Source organism: Dendrobates tinctorius, unplaced genomic scaffold (genome assembly GCF_039654945.1).
Source record: "Dendrobates tinctorius isolate UK_male_01 unplaced genomic scaffold, ASM3965494v1 ptg000022l, whole genome shotgun sequence".
NCBI lineage: Eukaryota > Metazoa > Chordata > Amphibia > Anura > Dendrobatidae > Dendrobates > Dendrobates tinctorius.
Genome location: NW_027361690.1, coordinates 24850957 through 24875413, shown reverse-complemented (window position 1 = coordinate 24875413; position 24457 = coordinate 24850957). Strand labels below are relative to the sequence as shown.

Genomic DNA, 24457 nt, shown 5'->3' with positions numbered 1-24457 from the left:
CGGGTTAGCCGACTCAATGGTGCCTGCAGTTTAGGTGCTTCCTATGTGGGCTGCGGGATCTGGCAATGAAGGCTAGTTCCGACAAGCTCCCCCTGTAGGACTGTGGGTTTCGGTAACTCAGGCCGGCTCGCGGCTTTGCAACTTTTTTTTTCGTGTGTACCTTCTGCTGCCTATCTGAGTTCCAGTACCATTAGCTGGTTCTTTGGAAGTCAATCTTGTGTCCCCCTGGGTTCCAGTAACGTCAGCTGGTTCCAGGCAGAGCCTTTGGCTTAGGTGCCTCCTTCTCGGTATCCGAGTTCCACCAATGTCTGCTGGTCCTTGGTAGTGCTTTCTGGCACAGGTACCTCCTGCTTAGTAACCGGGTTCCAGTACCATCAGCTGGTCCTCGGTAGTTCCATTGGCTCTTGTACCTTCGGCTACCCATCCAGGTTCCAGTACCGTCAGCTGGTTCTCAGCAGTTCCTCAGCCTTCTTGTACCTTCTGCTACATTTCCAAGTTCAAGCTTTTTGAAATGGTGTTTGGTAATCACTCTGGATCTCCCTGACGACGACGCTAAAGACGATGACCTTGAAGACCACCCCGAAGAAGACGACGACCCTGAAAACAACGACCCTGGAGACGACGACCCTGGAGACCACCCCGAAGAAGACGACAACCCCGAAAACGACGACCCTGGAGACGATGACCCTGAAGACCACCCCGAAGAAGACGACGACCCCAAAGATGACGACCCTGAAGAAGATCAAGAAGATGACCCTGAAGAAGATGACCAAGAGGGCAAAGACCAAGAAGACATCCACCAAGATACAGAAGAACAAGAGATAGAAGACCAAGAAGCAGAAGAACAAGAAGCTGCAGAACAAAAAGCAGAAGAACATTAAGCATAAGACTAGAAATCAGAGCAAAAGATATAATCTAAATTATAAGCAGAAGAAGACTAAGCAGTGTATGGGGGTGAGTCCGTTCCTCCTCGTGGTGCCCCTGGAAAATACCTCCTGCTACAGGCAAAACTGAACGCAGACAAATCCTCATGTAAATCTTTTGTGACAGGCAGAACGGAAGGTGTAATCTTCAAACTTTTATAGATAACAACTACAGGAATGCCTGTCACAAATAAGAATGGGTCGCCCTCTCACACCCAGGGCAGCGGGGTACTCGGTATCGGGCCGGTGTACGGGGAATGTGTCACAGCAGCGGTGACCCGGTCCGTGGCCCTGGGCGCCCAATATCAATGGCGGTGATGTAGTTAATGGTAGAATAGTTTGTGACGCCACCCGTGGTGTTTGGCAAGTAAGGTGTTGAGCCAACGCTGCATGCAGATCCGCTGGGACTGATGGTGTGGTGCAGCTGTAGTCCCAGGGCAGTGTAGGTGCAAAGGATGAGGAGAGGCGCAGAATGGTATAGATGTTGTTACCCAGGTGTAGCGGTGCTGGAATAACTGGAGGCCACCAGAGTATGCGGTTCCAAAGCTTTACTCACTGTTTGCAGTTCACACAACTGCCTGCCTCCGTACTGTGTTCTCCAGGTCAGGGCTCCAGCCAACCTCCAGGCAGGATAGGATTCTCCCTTCCACACTCCGCCAATATGTACCTTACTGAACGACTCCTCCAATGCGCCTTTAGGTGCGAAGCACTCCAGTACTTAGTTACCCTGGAATGCCTCTCTCTAGGTGTTCCTAGTCTTTACTTGTATGACAGACAGCTGTAGCCTGCTTCGGGGACTCCTCACTGCGTCCCGGCTCTCTATTCAGTTGCTGTTTTTTCCCAAGTCTATGATGGGAGCAAGGCGTTAGCGGCTCACTACTCCGGTGTCTGTTGCTGGACATAAAGATCCAATCAACCTCGGGGACCGGGCCCCGGCCTTTGTGCTCTCTGGACTGGAAGGGTTTTCTATCTTTCTTCAACCAGCTTCCCACTGTCCTTCTATTCTCCTTCATTCCGATCTGTTCTATCTCTCTTATGGAAGGTTAGGTTATCAATCTTATCAGTCTCTTTCTCTGTCTTTCTTGTGCCAGCAGCCCAGATCACTGGGACCTGCTGCAGCACGTCCTTCAGACACCCATCTTCTCTCGTCTCTCTCCTCTAACCAACTACTCACTAACTCTCACTCTTCCCACTCTTTTGTATCATCTCACTCCACCCGCCTCCCAGCACAACTCGTGTTACGAAGCAGGGTCCCACGAGAGGTGCTCTGCTAACCCCCAGCCTGAAGCTGTTAGGTGGCCCCACTGAACTATCCTGTGTGTGGAATGCAGGTGTGGAGTGTGGTCAGGATTTCCCACCTTACCTGGATGGTGGGGCACTACACCTTAGGAGAAGGTGCAGTACCTCTGTGGCGACTGAAGCCTCAGGGGCGCCACAAGAATATGATGAAGAAGAAGAATATGAAGAAGATGAAGAAGTAGAATATGAAGAAAATAATAGTTGAATAAGAAGAATATGAAGAATGTAAAAAAAAGAATAGGAAGAAGGTGAAGAAGAAGATGAATAAGGTGAAGAAGAAGTTGATGAAAAAGATACTGCTGCTGAGGATGATGAAGGAGAAAGTGTGGGAGAAGTAAAAAAGAAGGTGAAGAGCATGGAAGTAGTGAAACATAAATATCTGACAAAATATAAAAAAGCTTAACATAGTCAATATCTTTGTAACTCCGAGCGTCTTAAAAAAAAAATTAATTCCTGCTATTCCATTTGATTGGGCTAAACCTCTATGCCTTTAATGTCTTCTCCACCTCCCCCAATACATTCTACATTATTCTTAGTTGTTTTCCTTCATGTAGAATTAACCTACAAGGAAAGTAAGGGTTTATTTTCATTCCGATATTTGTTGACTTGCATTGGTTTCCGGTATCGGAATCGGCGATATCCGATATTTTTGGGGTATCGGTCCGATCCAATCCGATCCGATATTTCCCAATATCGGAAGGTATCGCTCAACACTACCAATTACATAAAAGAAAACCTTTACATTTGGTATCATTGTAATCATAATTACAGTTGTGGCCAAAAGTATTGACACCCCTGCAATTCTGTCAGATAATACTCAGTTTCTTCCTGAAAATGATTGCAAACACAAATTCTTTGGTATTATTATCTTCATTTAATTTGTCTTAAATGAAAAAACACAAAAAGAATTGTCCTAAAACCAAATTGGATATAATTCCACCCCAAACATAAAAAAGAGGGTGGACAAAAGTATTGGCACTGTTCGAAAAATCATGTGATGCTTCTCTAATTTGTGTAATTAACAGCACCTGTAACTTACCTGTGGCACCTAACAGGTGTTGGCAATAACTAAATCACACTTGCAGCCAGTTGACATGGATTAAAGTTGACTCAACCTCTGTCCTGTGTCCTTGTGTGTACCACATTGAGCATGGAGAAAAGAAAGAAGACCAAAGAACTGTCTGAGGACTTGAGAAACCAAATTGTGAGGAAGCATGAGCAATCTCAAGGCTACAAGTCAATCTTCAAAGACATGAATGTTCCTGTGTCTACCGTGCGCAGTGTCATCAAGAAGTTTAAAGCCCATGGCACTGTGGCTAACCTCCCTAGATGTGGATGGAAAAGAAAAATTGACAAGAGATTTCAACGCAAGATTGTGCGGATGTTGGATAAAGAACCTCGACTAACATCCAAACAAGTTCAAGCTGCCCTGCAGTCCGAGGGTACAGCAGTGTCAACCAGTACTATCCGTCAGCGTCTGAATGAAAAGGGACTGTATGGTAGGAGACCCAGGAAGACTCCACTTCTTACCCCGAGACATAAAAAAGCCAGGCTGGAGTTTGCCAAAACTTACCTGAAAAAGCCGAAAAAACGTTTTGGAAGAACGTTCTCTGGTCAGATGAGACTAAAGTAGAGCTTTTTTGGCAAAGGTATCAACATAGAGGTTACAGGAGAAAAAAAGAGGCATTCAAAGAAAAGAACACGGTCCCTACAGTCAAACATGGTGGAGGTTCCCTGATGTTTTGGGGTTGCTTTGCTGCCTCTGGCACTGGACTGCTTGACCGTGTGCATGGCATTATGAAGTCTGAAGACTACCAACAAATTTTGCAGCATAATGTAGGGACAAGTGTGAGAAAGCTGGGTCTCCCTCAGAGGTCATGGGTCTTCCAGCAGGACAATGACCCAAAACACACTTCAAAAAGCACTAGAAAATGGTTTGAGAGAAAGCACTGGAGACTTCTAAGATGGCCAGCAATGAGTCCAGACCTGAATCCCATAGAACACCTGTGGAGAGATCTAAAAATGGCAGTTTGGAGAAGGCACCCTTCAAATATCAGGGACCTGGAGCAGTTTGCCAAAGAAGAATGGTCTAAAATTCCAGCAGAGCATTGTAAGAAACTCATTGATGGTTACCGGAAGTGGTTGGTCGCAGTTATTTTGGCTAAAGGTTGTGCAACCAAGTATTAGGCTGAGGGTGCCAATACGTTTGTCTGGCCCATTTTTGGAGTTTTGTGTGAAATGATCAATGTTTTGCTTTTTGCTTCATTCTCGTTTGTGTTTTTTCATTTAAGACAAATTAAATGAAGATAATAATACCAAAGAATTTGTGTTTGTAATCATTTTCAGGAAGAAACTGAGTATTATCTGACAGAATTGCAGGGATGTCAATACTTTTGGCCACAACTGTACCTGTAGAATCCTATTGTCAGGTCATTTTTACAGTGCAGTAATGTCATTTTCCAGTACATTGCAGGGTAAAATGAACATTGCCATTCAAAAGTGCAATTAATGCCTTAATAAACATCTTATCATACAACTATGTCGGCATATAAATAAAAATATGGCTCCTGGAAACGGAAAAAAATGAAAATGCAAAAAAAAAAAATGTTATGTGCTTGGTCATGAAGGGGTTACGTACCACACTTAATTTGGGCTCATAGAGATGGTCCTGAGTGTGCGATCTCTCTTAATGACAAACAGTACATATGATCAAATAGGGTATGAATATATGGTGACCAGAATTTGTCATCAGAAAATGATCTATTGCTTAGATCAGGGTTTTATGTTAAATGCATTTTTATAATGTTTTCTTCAATGTTCCGTATCCCTATTTTTATTTTTAAAAAAATCTGAAATCTTGGATTATTCCCACTGGCTTCTGGGTATCATATTAGAATCCTTCTGTCTGTTCTGTACAGAAGACTTTACAGCAGTCTCATTATCATCACATACAGGACAAACTGAGCTAAAGCCCCCCGCAATCACTTTTAAATTTTGCAGAAGCCAAGCCCCGATTCAGTAAAGCCGGTCCCGTTATGCACGCCTGTGTTCATGAGGGGGTATGTTGGCGTTCCATTAGAGATAGGACAACCCTGACTGGTACAGCTTGTTGCTGTGAGATGGCTTTTATGCTTTTTTAACAAAATAGTGCCAACTTAGTAGTCTATGTTATTTACATGTACTATTGTACTATTGCTGTTTACTTACTGCAGGGTATTTGCTCATTTTGCTTCTATCTTAGGTTTTGTTTGTTAATGGCCACAGTGTGACTGTGCACCTACACATTGCATTCATATCAACATGTGCTCCAGATCATTCTTGGCTTATGTATAGACATGTTAGAGCCTCCAGACTTAGACACCCGTAAAAAAAAAAAGACAATCTAAGGCAACTTTTTATCAAAATAAATAAAAAAACGAAACAAACAAAACTGAATTAGACTTCCGTCATAGAAAGTGTTTATTGTCAGTCACATTCGGAAATATAAGTATTTTTAATCTCATTATTTAAATATGAACAAAAAAATATAGATCTGAGACAAGTGAAATAATATAAGTGATGATTGAAAGTTCTCCCCTATTATCCATTAATTCTTGAAGAGCCAGGCTCGGATACACTATGAACTCTTAATGATGATAATCTGCTATTATTAAATATAGAAATATCAATACATAGATTATATACTGTCTCACCTGAGACTATACGAATTAGATTGCTTATGAAATTATTATTGTTGCTTATGAAATGTGCAATTTTCTATAATATACCATTATGCTTTTTCCACAATGAATTGAAATATTCCAATTCAAGCAGCAAACTGGTGCATCAATCACAGCTCAGGCAACTACTGTATGGAGTAAACCAGACCAATATGCTATACGGCTGAACTGGGTTAAAGCACCACTACAGCATTTTTTTTAATTCACCGTTGGAGCGGTGGCACTAATGTAAGTTCCCTGCCCCTAGTAATATACTTGCCAGCAGCCATCTTCTGCTCTTGCCGGTACCGCTCCAGTCCAGTGCTGCCATCTTGTGATCGCAACTTACGATTGACCAGAAGTCAGTGGTAACGGTCACAAGCTCTCAATGTAAATCTATGAGCTCTTCATTTTGTCTCTCATAGACTTACATTGATTAGCGACTTCCAAATCACTCCAACAAACACTGGAGCGTCCCAGCAAGTCACAAACTGCAGAAGACAATTGAAGCAGCACCGATAACAGCAGAAAATGACGGCTGATAAGTATGAGACCAGGGGCAGGGAACTTACTTTATTGACATTACTCCAGCCTTAAAGTAAAAAAACGCTTCGGTTGTCCTTTAAAAGACTTATTGTGATGTCACCAGTTCCTATAGTATCATTATAGCATTGGGTCAGTCCAAACAATGAGGCTGCTTGTGTAGCTAAAGAGCAGATCACACCAGTGCTTGGAGCCGGCAACAGGGCAGCTTAAGACCACACTGGATACTGATTTCTGGGAAGCTCGGGACACTGTAAAACTTGATTAATTTGCGGAAGGCATTTTTCTCTAAAATCATAACCTTCTCTGGGATCTTGGAGTGTATGCTGCCATCTTTCTGAAGTTCAAACTGCGGCACCATCTTTTCCACAATGGTTTCCCTATTATGTGCAGGAACACTATTACAACTCAGAGAACGAGCACTCTTTTTCTTGTTTTGGGAAGACCAGTATCGACATATAGAAGGAACTGCTCTATGTTTGCCAGACACAGGCTCATTCTCAGGGAAACAGTCATCAAAGGGATCCAAGTTGTCTTCAGAAATCTGCCCAACCCAATCTTTAGGGCTGAAGCCTGCATGTTTGGGTTGTACGGTGATTTTCTGAAAGTTGTCTCCTTCGTCCTCACCTTCCATGGTTTGAGAGCTCAGTAATTTATTGCCGTCATTAGATATGGAGCTATGATGCCGATTACTGACATTTATTGCAGCTTCTCTGATAAGATTCCAATCACGCTGAATGTCTTCCCTTGTGGTGAACTGAGAAGTGACCGTGAAACGGATGATAAGCTTGTCATAGATGGTGGCTGGAACAAGAAACATGTTACCAGATCTGGTCAGTTCAGCCAGTACTTGTTCCGTCAGGATGTTTGGACCCTAGGTTTTGGAAAAAGCATGGCAGTATAGTGAAATCTTGTGTGATGTCAAATATATTTTGAAAAACACACTGAAAACGGAAAGTTTCTCTTGCCGTGTGAGTGTGTGTATCATAAACTGCTGGCCCAACGCAGTAAGAAAATCGGTTTATTTCATGTGCATTACCAACTTGGTGAAATAAAGCATCAGAATGATCCAGATTGTTTAAATTATGGTAGCCCTAGCCTTCACCCTTAAGGAATGAGTCACTTATACGTTAATAACTAAGCCTCATTTCTCAAAAATACGTCACTTTATGTGGTAATAACTCTGGAACGCTTAAACATATCCCAGTGATCCTAAGATTTTTTTTTTGTGACACATTGTACTTCATGATAGTGGTAAGTTTTGGTCTATATGATTTGCGTTTATTTATGAAAATGTAAAGAGTTTTACAAAAAATTAGAACACTTTTAATTTTTATGCCCTTAAATCAGACATTTATAACATGCAAAATAGTTAATAAATGACATTTTGCTTTAGCCCCAAGTTTTTCATTTTCACAAGCATAACAGAAAAAAATAGACCACGTAATTTGTTGTGGTGGAAAAATACTATTTGGGCACACCACAGAGCTTAGAAGGGAAGGAACACCATTTGACTTTTGGAACACAAAATTGTCTGTAATAGATAACGAACGCCATGTCACGCTTGCAGAGCACCTGATGTGCCTAAACACTGGAATCCCACAAGTCACCCCATTTCATTTTGAAAACTACACCCCTCAAACAATTTATCTAGAGGTGTGGTGAGAGCCTTGAACCCACAGGTGCTTCACAGAACTTTATAACGATAAACAGTGAAAATAGGAAAATAATTTTTTACCCAAAAAATGTTGCATTAGCCCTAAATTTTTCATTTTCACAAGGGTAAGAGGATAGAACGGACCATATAATTTGATGTACAATTTTTCCAAGAGTACACCGATATACCATATGTGGTGGAAAATTACTGTTTGGGTGCACGGCAGGGTGTGGAAGGGAAGGAGCGCCATTTGACTTTTGGAGTGAATAATTGGCTGGAACAGACAGTGGACGCCATGTCACAGTTGCAGAGCCCCTGACATGCCTAAATAATGGAAACCCCCCAGAAGTGACCCCATTTTGGAAAAACACTCCTCAAAAAATTTATCTAGAGGTGTGGTGGGAATTTTTCATTTTCACAAGGGTAACAGGAGAAAATGGACTATACTGTATAATTTAGTGTGAAAAGTCTCCTGAATACAGGGATATCTCATCAATGGTCAGAAACTGTTGTTTGGGCACACAGCAAGTCTTGTATAGGAAGGAACACTGTTTAATTTTCGAAGTGCAAAATAGTTTAGAATAGATGGCCGATGCCATGTTGCATTTGGAAAGTCGCCAATGTTCCAAAACAGCGGAAATCTCACAAAAGTGACCACTTTTGGAAACTGTACCTCTCAATGAATTTATCTGGTTGGTGGTAAGCATCTTGTACCCACTGGTCCTTCACAGAACTTAATAATATTGTGCCTTGAAAATTAAATGTTACTTTTTTTTCAACAAAAATGTTGCTGAATCCCACATTTTTAATTTTTACAAGGGTAACAGGGAAAAAATGGACCACTTAATTTGTTGTGCAATTTCTCTTGAGATTCCACATATGTGGTCAGAAACTCTTATTTGGGTACACAGCAGGGCTCGACGGGAACGAGCATCATGTGACTTTTGAAGTAAAATCTTTGCTAGAATAGATTGCAGACACTATTTCACATGAACAGAGCCCCTGAGATGCCAGAACAGCAGAAACTCCTACAAGTTACTCCATTTTGGAAACTACATCTCTCAAAGAATTTCTTTAGGGGTGTAGTGAGCATTTTAAAACCACAGTTATTTCACAGAATTGAATAACATTGGGCTGTGAAAATTAAAAATTACATTTTTTCCATTAAAATGTGGTTTTAGCCCCAAATTTTTTGTTTTCAAAATGGCTACTATGAGACAATGCACATAAAATATGCTCCGAAATTGCTCCTGAGTACAGCAATATGTGGTCGGAAACTTCTTTTCAGGGTGAGTGCAAATTTGCCTGGAATGTTTGCTGGTGCCTTGTCACATTGGCAAAGCCTCTGACATGGTAAATTTTTTACCATTGGTCAGTGAAGAAAAAATAATTACATTTTTACCACTAGAATGTAGTTTTAGCCCAAGATTTTAAATTTTCACAAGGGGAAAAATTACCGCATAATGTGTTACACAGTTTCTCGTTAATGTGGCAATACCCCATATGTGGCTGTACAGTACTGTTTGGCCACAAAGCGAGGCTCAGGAGGGATGGAGCACTATTTGACTTTTGGAGTGGAGATTTTCCTAGACTAGTTTGCAGATTCCATATACAAAGCCCCTAAGTGCCAGAAGAGCAGAAACCTCCCTCAACTGACTTCACTTTAGAAATTACACTCCTCTGGGAATTCATCTACATGTGCAGCGATGATTTTGACTCAATGGATGTTTTCCAGAAACAAGCAGCAGTGGATGCTGCAGAGCGAAAATGCAAATATTCCATTGCAGTACATGTACAATGTAATGTCCAGTACATTGCAGGGTCTATACAATATGCCCAGGTCGTGCTTCTGGAGATACACACCCTATAAATTTTGTGGGCTCTCATCGCTACAATAATGCCAAATATGTGGATGCTAACTGCAGTTTAAGAACATTGTGGAGTTCAGGAGGAGGAGGCATTTGGATTTGGGAGCGCAGATTTAGCTGAATTTCTTTTGGTGAGAGCCATGTCACTTTTAAAGTGTGCTAACATTAACTTGGAATCCCCTATACAGTATTTTTGTTAACAGATGACAGACCTGCTGAGTTAGAACTTGTTTTTTGCTGGTTGAATAAAAGATTTTATTGGTGGCATTTTGGTTCTATAACATTTTGGATCACATTTTATCCTGTACTCTAGCCTGAGCACTTACATCAGAGTTTACATCTAAATCTATAAAATATGTGATTTAGATTACACCCTCTGAGGGATCCAATCACCAATAAGGCAGCAGAGTTACTCTGGATCCTATGTGGCTTCTGTTTGGTGGTATCCGGCCTTTAAGAGGTGCACAAAACTTTGGATGACCGTGCTATTATGCATGGCTAAATAGACGGACATTGCCATATCATAGACCAGACAGCTTCCACAGTGTCTCCATCTGCTTCTTTATGGAGAAGGTTCCATTGGAGGTTCCTTCTGAATCATGTATTTCGGAGATTTACACGGTAAATATGAGGTGATCCTTAATGTGATCTTTGGGAAGCAGAATGAACAAATCAACAGCAGGTCAAGTATTGGGATTATTTATTCCGTTCCTCATGCGGTATAAATGATTAGACGACTTTTTTATTCAGATCAGTGCGATAACAGTAATTTATATCAGTTTGCATGTTTGGCAACTATCACACACTAAAAAACTCTTTAAAAAAATTATTAAAGTTTTTGCATCGCCATATTTTGATAGCTATCATTTTCTACAGTTGTTCTCAAAAGTTTACATTCCCCGGCAGAATTTTTTATTTCCTGGCCTATTTTCAGAGAATATGAATGATAACACCAAAACTTTTTCTCCACTCATGGTTAGTGGTTGGGTGAAGCCATTTATTGTCAAACCAATGTGTTTTCTCTTTTTAAATCATAATGACAACCCAAAACATCCAAATGACTCTGATCAAAAGTTTACATACCCTGGTGATTTTGGCCTGATAACATGCACAGAAGTTGACAGAAATGGGTTTGAATGGCTACTAAAGGTAACATCCTCACCTGTGACCTGTTTGCTTGTAATCAGTGTGTGCATAAAAGCTGAATGAGTTTCTGGGATTCAGGCAGACTCTTGCATCTTTCATCCAGCCGCTGACGTTTCTGGATTGTGAGTCATGGGGAAAGCAAAAAAATTGTCAACGGATCTACAGGAAAAGGTAGTTGAACTGAATAAAACAGGAAAGGGATACAAAAAGATATCCAAGGAATTGATAATGTCACTGAGCAGCATTCAAACTGTGATTAACAAATGGAAAATCAGAGGCTCTGTAAAAACAAAAGCACGGTCAGGTAGACCAACAAAAATATCTTCCACAACTGCCAGGAAAATTGTCCAGGATGCAAAGAAAAACCCATAAATAACATCATCTGAAATACTGGACTCTCTGAAAACTAGTGGTGTGGCTGTTTAAAGATGCACAATAAGGAGGCACTTGAAGAAAAATGGGCTGCATGGTCGAGTCGCCACAAGAAAGCCATTACTGTGCAAATGCCACAAAGTATCTCACTTATAATACACAAAACAGCACAGAGACAAGCCTCAAAACTTCTGCAACAAGGTAATTTGGAGTGATGAGACCAAAATTGAACTTTTTGGCCACAACCATAAATGTTACATTTGGAAAGAGGTCAACAAGGCCTATGATGAAAGGAACACCATTCCTACTGTAAAGCACAGAGGTGGATCAGTGATGTTTTGGGGATGTGTGAGCTACAAAGGCACAGGAAACTTGGTCAAAGTTGAAGGAAAGATGAATGCAGCATGTTATCAGCAAATACTGGAGGCAAATTTGCAATCATCAGTCCGGAAGCTGCGCATGGGACATACTTGGACGTTCCTACAACGATCCAAAACACAAGGCCAAGTCAACCTGTCGTTGGCTACAGCAGAGCTAAGTGAAGGTTCTGAAGTGGCCATCTCAGTCTCCTGACCTCAATATCATTGAGCCACTCTGGGGAGATCTCAAGCGCGCAGATCATGCTACACAGCCCAAGAATTTACAGGAACTGGAGCCTTTTTACCACGAAGAGTGGGCAGTTTTACCATCTGAGAAAATAAAGAACGTCATCCACAACTACCACAAAAGATTTCAAGCTGTCAGATGTTAGAGGGGGCAATACACGGTATTAAGAAATGGGGTATGTAAACTTTTGATCCGGTTCATTTGGATGTTTTAAGTTGTCATTATGATTTAAAAAGAGAAAACACAGTAGTTCGAGAATAAATGGCTTCACCCAACTACTAACCAAGAGTGGAGAAAAAGTTTTGGCGTTATCATTCATATTCTCTGAAAAAGGCCAAGAAAACAAAAATTCTGCTGGGGTATGTAAACCTTTGAGCACAACTGTATATTTCTGCCAACAGAGTCAAGTGAGGGCTTGTATTTGCGGGATGAGTTGATGTGTTTATCAGTACCGTTTCTACTTTCTATTCTGATTTTTGAGAGGCAGAATGAACAAAATCAGAACTTGTTTTTTGGGGGTGTTTTTTATGCCGTTCAACATGTCGGAAAATTGATAAGGTAGCTTTATTCTTTGGGTCAGTACGATTACAGCGATACCACATTTACATAATTTTTTTAATGTTTTGCCGCTTTTACACAATAAAAACTGTTTTATAAAAAAAAATTGTTTTTGCATCACTTTATTCTGAGAGCTATAACGTTTTTTTATTTCTGCTTATGGAGTTGTATGGTGGCTTATTTTTTGTGCGACAATATGACATTTTCAGACATGCCATTTTAAATTATATTTGTCTTTGTTATCGGATTTTATTCCACTTTTTTTGGCGGTATGATTAAAAGTTATCATTCTTGCCATGTTTTTAATTTTTTTTATGGTGTTCACTGTAGGGGTTAATTAGTGTGACAGTTTTATACAGCTGGTCATTCTGGATGCGGCACTATCAAATATGTGAACTTTATTAGTTTGTTTTTGTTTTTACATATATATATATATATATATATATATATACTGTATATTGGTATAATATTTTTCATTCTTTATTTTCTGGTATTTTTTATCAGTTGTTTGCAATTTTTTTCTCAACTTTTGTTTTACTTTTTCACTTAGTCCCTCTATGGGACTCTAACTTTTATTAGTCTGATCACTGGTCTCATGCATTGCAATACACCAGTTTTGCAATGCATGAGACGAGACTTGTCTAATTCCACTGACAGAATGCCTGATATTGATGAGATAATCTTATAAATGTGCCCCCGCTGTGTACTGTGTAATGGCCGTGCCTGACCTTCCGGGTCGGTTTTAGAGATAGTGGGGCCCTGGGCAAAAGTTTAAAGTGGGGCCACAAATGCTCACATGCTGCACCATCACACAGAAACATTTCGGTTGTATTTACATGCTCTGAGTTCAGGCCATTAAACAAGCGTGATCGACAATATTGAAGTTGTTCGATGCTGCTCCAGCTGAGGAAGAATGATGGGAACAGATAGTCATTGATACAGTATAATGCAGGTCTATATAGTATATATAGTATAATGCACTGACCATGGTCCTTGATAGAGTCTAATGCAGCCCCCTCAGAGTATAATGCAGGCCCTCTTAGGGTATACTCTACCCCTTTCAGAGGATATTGAAGCCCCCCTCAGAGTATACTGCAGCTCCCCTAATAGAGTATAATGTAGTTCCATTATAGGTCATAGTGCAGACCCTCAGAGTATAATGCAGCCCACTCAGAGTATAATGCAACCCCTTCAAATTATAATGCCTCCCCCTCAGAGTATACTGCAGCCCCCCTCAAAGTATGCTGCAGCCCGCCTCAGAGTATACTGCAGACCCCCTCATGGAGTATAATGCAGCCCCCTCATAGAGTATAATGCAGCTCCACACACAGTATAATGTAGCCCCCTCAGAGTATAATCTAGTCCCCTCAAAGTATAATGCAGCCCCCCACACACATAGTATAATGCAGCCCCACACACAGTATAATTCAGCCCCCCACAAACACACACAATATAGTGCAGTCCCCATACACACAATATAATGCAGCGCCCCACACACACAGTATAATGCAGCCCCCCCACACAGTATAAAGCAGCCCCCACACACAGTATAATGTGGCCCCCACACACACATACACAGAACAATGCAGCCCCCCTCCACACACATAGTATAATGCAGCCCCCACCACACACACAGTATAATGCAGCCCCCCACCACACACACAGTATAATACAGCCCCCCACTACACAGTATAATGCAGCCCCCCACCACACACACAGTATAATACAGCCCCCCACACACAGTATAATGCAGCCTTCCCACACAGTACAATGCAGCCTCCCCCACACATAGTATAATGCAGCCCCCAACCACACACAGTATAATGCAGCCCCCACCACACACAGTATAATGCAGCCCCCCACCACACACAGTGTAATACAGCTCCTCACACAGTATAATGCAGCACACCCATTCACAGCATAATGCAGCCTTAACAAACACAATATAGTGCAGCCCCTCAGAGCATAGTGCAGCCCCACATACACAGTATAATGCAATCCCCCACACACAGTATATTGCAGCACACGCATACACACAGTATACACACAGTACAGTGCAGTATAACACCCACACTATAATGCATACATACACACACACACACAAACTACTTATCTCTCCTCCTCACTCTCTCCTCCATCGCTGCTTTCAACTGTATATGCAATGCAGGGGGGGCATGGCTGGGCCCCTCTTACTCACAAGCCCCATAGCGGCCATGTGGTGTGCCACTATGGCGTCACACCACTGGCTGGGGGCTCCTGAAGGAGCAAGGACCCTAGGCAGCTGCCTGTTCTGCCTGCCCCTAACGCCGACCCTGCTGACCATCCAGGAACATGGTCCAATCATACCACAGCTCCTGGGCAGGGGAGGAAGCAAAAGAGAGTATACAGACAGGACAGCAGGGGATCACAGCAATTGGATCCGGCCGTACCGTATATTTCCAATTTATGAAACCAAGCCAAGAACTGTTTGTAAAAAATTAATGTTCCCAAATATGTAGCAGAATATCACTAGAAAGAAAAGGTCACCAGACATTAGGTTACCTTTAGCCGGAAGACAACAAGTCCAAGATGTCTTTTTGCAGGAACCTCAAACATCTGGTCGGCTTTAACCAATGACTCAAAATACTTGGCCATGTCTGTGCCCTGAAAGTATATATGCAACATATGGCAGCACATGTATATATATTTATGTTTTATGTTTCACAAATGTTGCTGAAACTGTGAAATCTGGTAAGAAACGTTTCAAAAACTCAATGTTATAGCACCATCTAGTGGTGTCCTTTAAAATTAAAAGAAAACTGGTTTAATGACAAAACACACAGCTACGGCATTTTGATTTTGGTTGCAAATGACATTGATTTGATTGGGTGAATTTGATTCATCACTCGGATCAAAAACAGACAGGTCTCTATTTTTAATAGCCCCATAGAGTATAATGGGAATGTGATTGATTTTAACTATAAGTAGCTGCGGCAGTGCACCCAATTGCATACGACTCAATCTATAGCTTTGGACTGCAGCTGTAGCTAAATAGTTAAAGTCAATCGTCAAAGCTAGAAAAAGTCAGTGTTGCCCAGGTCTTAATAAGAAATAGAAGGGATTGGAAGCTAATTAACACCTATGATGAAAAACTGTGCTGTACTTACATGTCTGATATGCGTCTGAAGATTCTTAATTCCAAATGATCGAATTACAAACCAAAGTTTTAGGGATCGGAAGCGACGACTAAGTGGAATTTGCCAGTGCTGCAATCATAAAAATGCAAAATGAGCTGATGATAATGTGTGCAATCTGTAAAGCGCTGTGGAATATGTTAGCTCTATATAAAAATAAAGACTATTATTATTATTGTGTTCTGATACAATCCAGTTAAAGCCTGTAATTACCCTTATTCCTGCTTTCATATGCAAATTTTCTCTTTGTAGAGGAAGAGAACCTGAACTCTAGTGCCACCTATTGGAAGTAGCAATACTAGAAGTCAATATCAACCTGTAACGACCCTTGACACATGACTTACTTCCAATAGGTGGCAATAGAGGTCAAGTCACCGTCCTCTCTGAAGAGACGATTTGCATATTTAATTTCCCAGTGGAGCATTACATGGCTTATAAGCCTCCTTACACTGGTATGTCAGGGATGTCACTCTCCATAAGGAGAAATGTTACCTCTTTGTCACTATTTTCAGACTTATTAATAATACAAAACACCCAGCTGGAATTTCTTCCTCTACTCCCCAGGCAACTAGAAGTGCTTGGAGAATAGATAAGACCTCTCATCATTCTGCAGAGTGACAAGGAGGTGGAGCTAATATTGGACTCTGAAAGCATTTGTGATCCATTGCCGAAAGCACAATTGAGCACCAGGGAGCAGCGCTGTCAATTCTGGAGTGACCCACCAGTAATTGGCCCGGTGAAATAGATTGCCGGTCCAAGCCTGCCCTTGTTTATTTTTGGTGGCCACACTCAATACGGACAGATGTAATTTTATACATTGGGTCAGACTTTACTTGTCCATGTAATAGATTCATAGCAGGTACTGTCACACTTAGCGATGTACCAGCGATCCCGACCAGCGATATGATGCGGTCAGGATCGCTGGTGCATCGCTAAGTGGTCGCTAGTGAGCTGCCACACAGGCAGATCTCACCAGCGACATTGCAGGGGTCGGGGGTCGCTACTTACCGGTCAGATGAGGCGATCCTGCGTCCTCCCGCCCGGCTCCACGCGTCACTCGTCTCTCCACAGGAAGCCCAGCAGGAAGCTGACGACGAGAAACAGTCCTGGACGTTCTCGCGCGATCAGCGATAACCAGCGGGGGAGCCGGTCGTAGGTAAGTATCAGACACAGAGATATCGCTAGCAATATCGCTATTACGTCACTAGTTATAGCGATATTGCTAGCGATATCTCTTAGTGTGACAGGCCCTTAAGTCTACATTTTTCTGCAGTGGCTGCTACAGAAAAGATATATGCTTAAAAGCAGATTTCCTTGATGATCACCTCTGATTGTTGGGGGTGAGAGAAGCAGAACTTAGATTTAATTTTCTTCCAAATAAACATGTAGCTGACAAAGTACATAGGGTAGATCCTGTGGACTTGAGGTGAAGTTGTGGATTTGTTGCCTGCCTAAATATTTGCTTTTCACAAAAATGCATAGTTTTATAGTTCCAGAAAAGTGAATTCATAGAAATCTCCGATCTACTGTGCTTTCTTTGCGCTGCGTAAACTGACCTGCGATGCGTTTTAGAAATCCACAAGTATATCAATTTCTCTTGTGAATACAATGAGTTTTCTTTTATATGCAGATTTATTTCCATAGAATTGGATTAGTTAGATTCAGGAAAAAAAAATGCATGTCAACGTCAAATCCCAGGAAGTATCAAAAACAAGGCAGCTTTATTTAAAACATGACATACCAAAAAGAGACAAAAAACTCAATAAAGAAAGCATGAAAAAAACCATACTAGAAAACGCAATGATAAAAAACACACAGAACCTAATGTAGCTAATAGGTGGAGAAATGAGTAGCTTATTTAGACAGGCAGACAGTGCGTCAGATGAACACCGGACAATCTCAGCAGCACATATCTTGTATACACTGGACGATATGCTGTAGAGAATGTTGATTTTTTTTGTGCAAACCAAATGATCATTTCACTGGAGCATATTGCCAGTTCATCAGGTGGTCAGCAGCCTGTCACACAGGGTCACACGGGCGTAAACTCTCTAATTCGAACAAATGGGATCAATTATGATAATGACACTGTGATCCCATTCTCTCAGTTGCGAAAATCGGAGCACATGTGGAGAAGATGGAGATCAAGATTTCTCTATTTTCAACATTGTCTGTCTCCAAGTAAATCGGAATGCACTCAGGTGCTCCGAATTCCAGAGCCATTTTTTCCGCAGATCGATTTGATCTGTAGAAAACAATCGCCAATCTGCACTGCCCCATAGTATAACATTGATCCGAGTGTTCTCTGGTAAGACAGCAGATAGCACTAGGCCGAGTTATACGTCATGTGGGCGAGGGCTTATAATGAATCCTTTCTCAGAAAAGTATATACCAGTCTACACAGCTCCTCCTTGTTTCGGATATGCTGCCACTGATCAGATATGACTGGTTCCCTTTAAAGAATTTCTCTGATCTGCTTATATGTACTTACTCCTTCCTTCCAGCCACATATCTGCATTACTAATATCTGAAACTGTTGTAATTGCCACACTTCAACACTATCTCTGCCAATGACCACCTACCCTGGAAAAATCATCCGGGGTTCCGATTGTTTTTACAAAAATACAAAACTAGAAGTTGGAATTTTCCAATTCCCGTGGCTATATAAAAGCTTACCATAAAATCAGTAGCAGCTCCACTGTTGGCATGCCGGAGGTAGATGGGGTCCACACTGAATGTTTGCTGCAGCTTGTATTTGTCTTTGACCCTACAAAAAAATGAAGCAATGTTATCCCAAAGTTACTGTACCCCAGGGCGGGCTGCCACTGTGAGGTTCGTATTCTTCATTACTTGTGGTCTATAAGATCATAAAACGATGTGCTATCTTAGCCTAGAGCCTTCTACCTCCCATAAGGATATATTCACATCACTACTAAACTGTCTGCAAGAAAGAGCAGGGGTGAGGAATCTCTTTTCTGCAAAGGGCCATTTGGATATTTATACCATCCTTCGGGGGCTGTATAAACTCCACCTACAAATTACATCCTGACTCTGGCATTGGTGTCAGGACGTAATCTTTCATTGCATGCCCTTCAATGTTCAGTAGTGAACACTGCGTGTGTGTGCTAACAGAGCAAGAAGAAATTAATGAGATTGTGGCAATCAAAATACAGCTCCCTGCCCAAGAATGCGGTCACTGAGAATCTGCCCGGGGGCCTGATAAAAGGTCATCGAGGGCCGTAAATGGCCCTGGGGCCTGAGGTTCCCCACCCCTGACCTAGAGCAAACCGAGCAGTGATAGAGTTACATTTATAGTTCATTGTTATTTTTCAAATTTGTTAAGTGTCTTTCTTGTTAGCTCAGTTCGTATCTATTTGGGGTTTTTTTGGTTAAAAAAAGAAAAATGCCCCATACAAATTGGTGTGTATTGACACTTACTAGCCTTGAAGTGGAGCGCACCATTCACACTGCTTGCTGAGTACAGTGAATACAGAGGACAGGCTGTTACCAGCCGTGCGATTCTCAGCTCAGTCATTCTATGTGTGAGGATTGCTTGTGTTATAAGCACTATCTCGATCTTCAGAAATTAATAATAGGGCTATCTATCTACATACTGTTTATATGTATATCTGAACCCCTTTACGACCTTGCGATTTCCCATTTCTGCATTTCCATTTTTTGCTCCCCTTCTTCTCAGAGCTGTAACTTTTTTTATTTTTCCATCAATATGGGCATGTGAGGGCTTGCTTTTTGTGGAACGAGCTGCACTTTTAAACTACACCATTGGTTTTACCATATAATGTATTGGAAAATGGGGAAAAAAATCCAAGTGTGATGAAATTGATTTTTTTGAAAAAAGTGCAATACCCGTAGCGTCTCCATTTTTTTGGAATCTGGGGCTGGGCGAGGGCTTATGTTTAGGGCACCGAGCTGACATTTTTACTGATTCCATTGTGGGGTAGATATGATGTTTTGGTCTCCTGTTATTTTATTTTATGTCTCCTTAGGAGACTTGAAGCTGCAATCCTCCGATCACCTGTGCTACACATAGCAGGGCTGTCGTTCATAGGAGATCTGCAATAACAAGCAACAGGGTCTTCTGCAGACCCTTGGCTGTCATGACAACCCATCAGCGCCCCGAGATCATGTGACAGGGGCACTGATGGGCGTGTATTATGATGTGCATCCAGTTTGCATGAGTTAAATGCCTCTGTCAGATAATGACAGCAGCATTTAACATGTTAACAGCTACGGCTGAATCGCAATTTCACCCGAGGATGTTAGAGGCACATGACAACTGATCAAATCAGCTGTCATTTGCAGGGAAAGATGCGGGCTTAGCACCGGATTCCGCATCAAAGGCAGGGACACGACCTTTGACCTACCTAAATATCATAGGTTGTGAAGGAATTAAAGGGGTTTGTGACATATCGCACAGGGGAAGGGGGTGTCGACTTCGCTCACCTCAGGGGAGAGGACCCAGCAGGCATCGTCTCTCTGGCGCCACCACTTGCCCCAGGTCAGTCAGGGAACTGCACCGAGGGCAAATAGTCGCTGGAAAGGCTTCTCTTATAGGTATGAGTTATTGAGACGCTCCCAGTGAGGGGGGATATACATCAACAGTGTCCACATGATGGACAGCAAACTCGGTCCTTCTGGGAAGGCTGCTGAACAGCTCCCAGAAGGGGCATAGAGTATCCACCAGCTGGGATCGTTGGTCCTCGGAGAGCTGGTGTAAAACCTCTACGTCCTCAATGGATACACCCCCCTTGGCTTGGGTGAGCAGATCCAGGAGGGTTTCGGTTTCTCCTTCCTCGGGAAGGTTGCACACAGGGTGGGTGCAGGCCTCTTGCTCATGATGGGCCTTCATCATGTTCACATGGAAGGCTTTCCTCCTTCCACGGATGTGGTCTAGGGTGACGAGGTACGTGACATCATTGAGCCGCTGGTGCACGAGGTATGGGCCCTCCCAAGCTGCCTGAAGCTTGTACTGTGGTACGGGGATCAATACCCACACTTTCTGACCCACCTGGTAGGTCCTTTCACAAGCATTCTGGTTGTACCAGCGCTTCTGGTCAGCCTGAGCCTGGGCCATATTGTCCTGCATCAGCCGCGGCAAGGCCGTCATTTTGTCCCGGAAGTGCATGACGTACTCAACAACCGACACTCCAGGGGTAGCTAAGTCTCCTTCCCATGCCTCTTTCACTAGAGCAAGGGGCCCTTATACATGCCGCCCATACAGTAGCTCGAAGGGGTTGAACACCATTGAGGCCTGTGGAGTCTCCCAGTAGGCAAATAGGTGTGTGAGGTACCGCTCCCAGTTGCTCCCGTGAAAGTCAACCAAAATCCTAAGCACCTGCTTGAGGGTGCCTTTAAACTGCTCGCAGAGACCATTAGTCTGCGGATGGTACGAGCTGGCCACCAGATGTTGCACCTGTATTCGCTTACAAAGGGACTCCATCAGCTGCGACATGAACTGGGTCCCTCGGTCAGTGTGCATTTCCTGGGGAAATCCCACTCTGGAAAAAGTCTCCAGTAAAGCGGTGGCCACCTTGTCGGCTCGACTGGACGACAAGGCTACAGCTTCCGGGTACCGAGTAGCATAATCCACTACCGTTAGTGATCCAATGAGATCCAAAGCCACCCTCCGGAAAGGCTCGTCAATGATGGGCAATGGCACCAGTGGGGTTTTGGGGCGCCGCCACGCCTTCCCCACTCTCTCACAGGAGTCACACAAACGGCAGTAGGTAGCTACATAGGTCCCCATTTTAGGCCAGTTGAAATGATGGGCTCGCCCGGCCTTCGTCTTGGCGATCCCTAAGTGTCCGGCCATCGGAACCTCATGTGCAATCTGCAACGTCTCCACCTGGAACGGATGGGGTACCACTAACTGTCGGTCCCTAGGCCATGCCTCTGGTGACTCTTGCTGAACCAACACCCGGTACAGCGATCCCTGGTCCCAGACCACCCACTCGAGGTCTCACTCCTTGAAAGGCTGTGCTGCCTGCTCCTTAAGGGCCTTCAGGCTGTCGTCGGCCTCCAACGCTGCCTGAAACTTACTAGACGTGGCCAGAATGGACAAAACTGCCATGTCTTCTGTCAGTTCCCTGGGACCTGTCTCCAGGCCTCCCTCTGGCTCAGCTGCTACTTGGTCAGAAGGGGGAAGGCTGTCAGACCTCCGTGAGGCTCTTTTGGCTTCATCACTCCCACTCCTGGTGACAGCGACCATGACTGCTGTAACCCTGGGTAGTGCCTGCCTCCCTTCGACTTCCACATAAGTCGCCGAGTGAGTTGGATCAACCTGGTTCCTGGCATCCCTGGTGTGGGAACCTCCTGCCCCGGGGCCTTATGTGTCGCCCCTGAGGCTCAGTCGCCACAGAGGTACTGCACCTCCTCCTGAGGTGTAGTATCCCACCATCCAGGTAAGATGGAGACTCCTGACCACACTCCAACACCTGCACCCCACACCACAAAGTAGTGTAGCAAAGCACCTTCGGCGGCTCCCTGCTTGGAGTATAGCAAAGCACCCATTGGTGGCTCCCTGCTTGGAACACGAAACGTGCTGGGAGGTGGGTGGAGTTAGTTTACATTACAAGGAGCGGGAAGAATTTAGGATTAGAGGTCAGTTGGTTAGAGAGGTGGAGAGGAGAAGATTCCCGGAGAGAGGGATGGATGGATGGAGGCGCTGCAGCGGATCCCAGTGACCTGGGTCTGCTGGCACGGGAGAGGAAGAGAAAAAGCAACATAGCCTGAAAGCCTGATTCTCCATAGAAGGAAAGATTAGTACGTAACGTGAGGAGTAAGAGAGAACAGAGGACGTGGGTTAGAAGAGCACCCTTCCTAGAAGTTCTAAGCGCAAGGCCGGGGCCCGGTCCCCGAGGTTGTAAGGATACTAATGGTCCTGCAGCAGACACCGGAGGAATAGAAGTAGTAACGACTTTATTCCCACACAAGACTTGGGGGTACAACAGCAACTGGATAGTGAGCCGGGACTCAGTAGCAAGGAGTCCCCGAAGCAGGCTACAGCTGTCTGCCGTACGAGTAGAGTTCATAGGAGCATCGGACAGGAGGAACTCCAGTGTAACTCAGTACTAGGAGTACTTCACTTAAAGGCGCAATAAGAGGAGACATTCAGAAAGACACATGTTGGCGGAGTGTTGGAAAGGAGTATTCCATCTGGCCTGGAGGTTGACTGAGTCCCTGACCCGGAGGACACGGCACGGAGGCAGGCACCTGTTTGTACAACAGACTGTGAGTAAAGCTTTGGAACTACATGCTCTGGTGTCCTCCACTCATTCCTGCGCCAATTCCATTGGCATTCATGCAGCTACGCAGAACCCAGCAGTTTGGACTCATCTAGGGCCCCTACAATCTCTGTGGCAGTCCTTCCCACCAACTCTGGTTCTTGCCTTGCAGCTACCTGCCCCCTACCTCTCCCTCCAGAAGACACTGTCTCATCACACCTGGGGGCATTCTCATACCTTCCTGTGTCTTCTGGCTCTATCTTATCTGCGCGTGCTGCATGTGTCCTGTCAGCACAGGAGTGACTCTCAGCTCCCACCTCCCCCCTTGATGCAGAAGGAACGTGCAAAACACTTACAACATTACTAGCAGTAGACAAATCAAGACACAGTGGGGGACCAGGACTTGTAGTATCAGTAGCCACATACTGTGACACCAGCCACCACAAATCTGTCCCAAGTAAAACATTCGCGGGAATATTCGCTGACACTCCCACCTCCCTCATTCCCCTCCTGACACCCCAGTCCAGATGAACCCTGGCAACAGGCAACGCCAGTTCGACGCCTCCAATCCTGGAGACAGAGAGAGTTTTTCCGGGTATCAAATCCTGGGGGGACACCATCTCAGGCCGCATGAGGGTCATCTCGGCGCTGGTGTCCCGCAGTCCCATAGCATCGGCATGGTTTACAGTGACGGGCTGGTAATTGTCATGGGACCTTCCACCACCCCCACCCACACACATGAAAGGGGACGGTTTTGGGGATGAGGACAAGGCCTTGTGGCGCTGGGGACACATGGCCCTGAAGTGTCTGGGTTGGTTACAGAGGTGACACCTCCTGGGTTCTACCCCTGGTTTGGAGAGGGAAGCAGAAGGGGACCCCCTTGCATTCTAGGGGCTGGGGAAACAGGGGCAGAATGAGTTTTATCCCCTCTCCAGGTGCTGTGGGTGGCCCGCTTGGCTTCAGGGACCCAGTTATTGGCATAGTCATCTGCCAGGGCGGCTGTAGCAGCTGCTCCTTTTGGTTTCCGGTCACTGAGGTACTGTTGGAGGTCCTCTGGGCAGTTCCACAAGAATTGCTCCATGACAAATGCCTCCTGCATCTTCTGGTCGGAAGTGAGCTCCAGCCCCTTGGTCCAGTGCTCCACAGCTCTCATAAGGGTCCGCATGTGGTCGACCCACGTGTCCTTGGGGCCTTTTAGCAGGCTCCGGAGCTTCCTATGGTAAGACTTCGGGGTGAGGTTGAACTGCTGGATCAGGGCCTGTTTGATGATCTCATAGTCCTGTTCCCTCCCGGCAGGTAAGTCACCCAAAACTTCCAGAGACTTACACCTCAAACGTGGGGGTTAGGTACTTGGCCCATTTATCCGAGGC

The 24457-nt window shown here is 44.0% G+C and overlaps 1 protein-coding gene across 2 annotated transcripts in view; it reads right to left on the bottom strand.

The window, feature by feature from the left end:
* Nucleotides 1-5801: 5801 nt before the first annotated feature.
* Nucleotides 5802-24457, bottom strand: part of HDC (histidine decarboxylase) — a 36744-nt gene continuing 18088 nt past the window's right edge. Inside the window, exons 9-12 of one of the 2 annotated variants that reach the window (XM_073568367.1) lie at nucleotides 18520-18610; nucleotides 15817-15915; nucleotides 15212-15313; nucleotides 5802-7337 (exon numbers count right to left, since the gene is read on the bottom strand). In XM_073568367.1, coding sequence (XP_073424468.1) covers nucleotides 6639-7337; nucleotides 15212-15313; nucleotides 15817-15915; nucleotides 18520-18610 — 991 coding nt within the window. In that variant the 3' untranslated portion in view covers nucleotides 5802-6638. The remainder of the gene's footprint in view (nucleotides 7338-15211; nucleotides 15314-15816; nucleotides 15916-18519; nucleotides 18611-24457) is intronic. The other variant, XM_073568366.1, reaches the window with a different exon arrangement.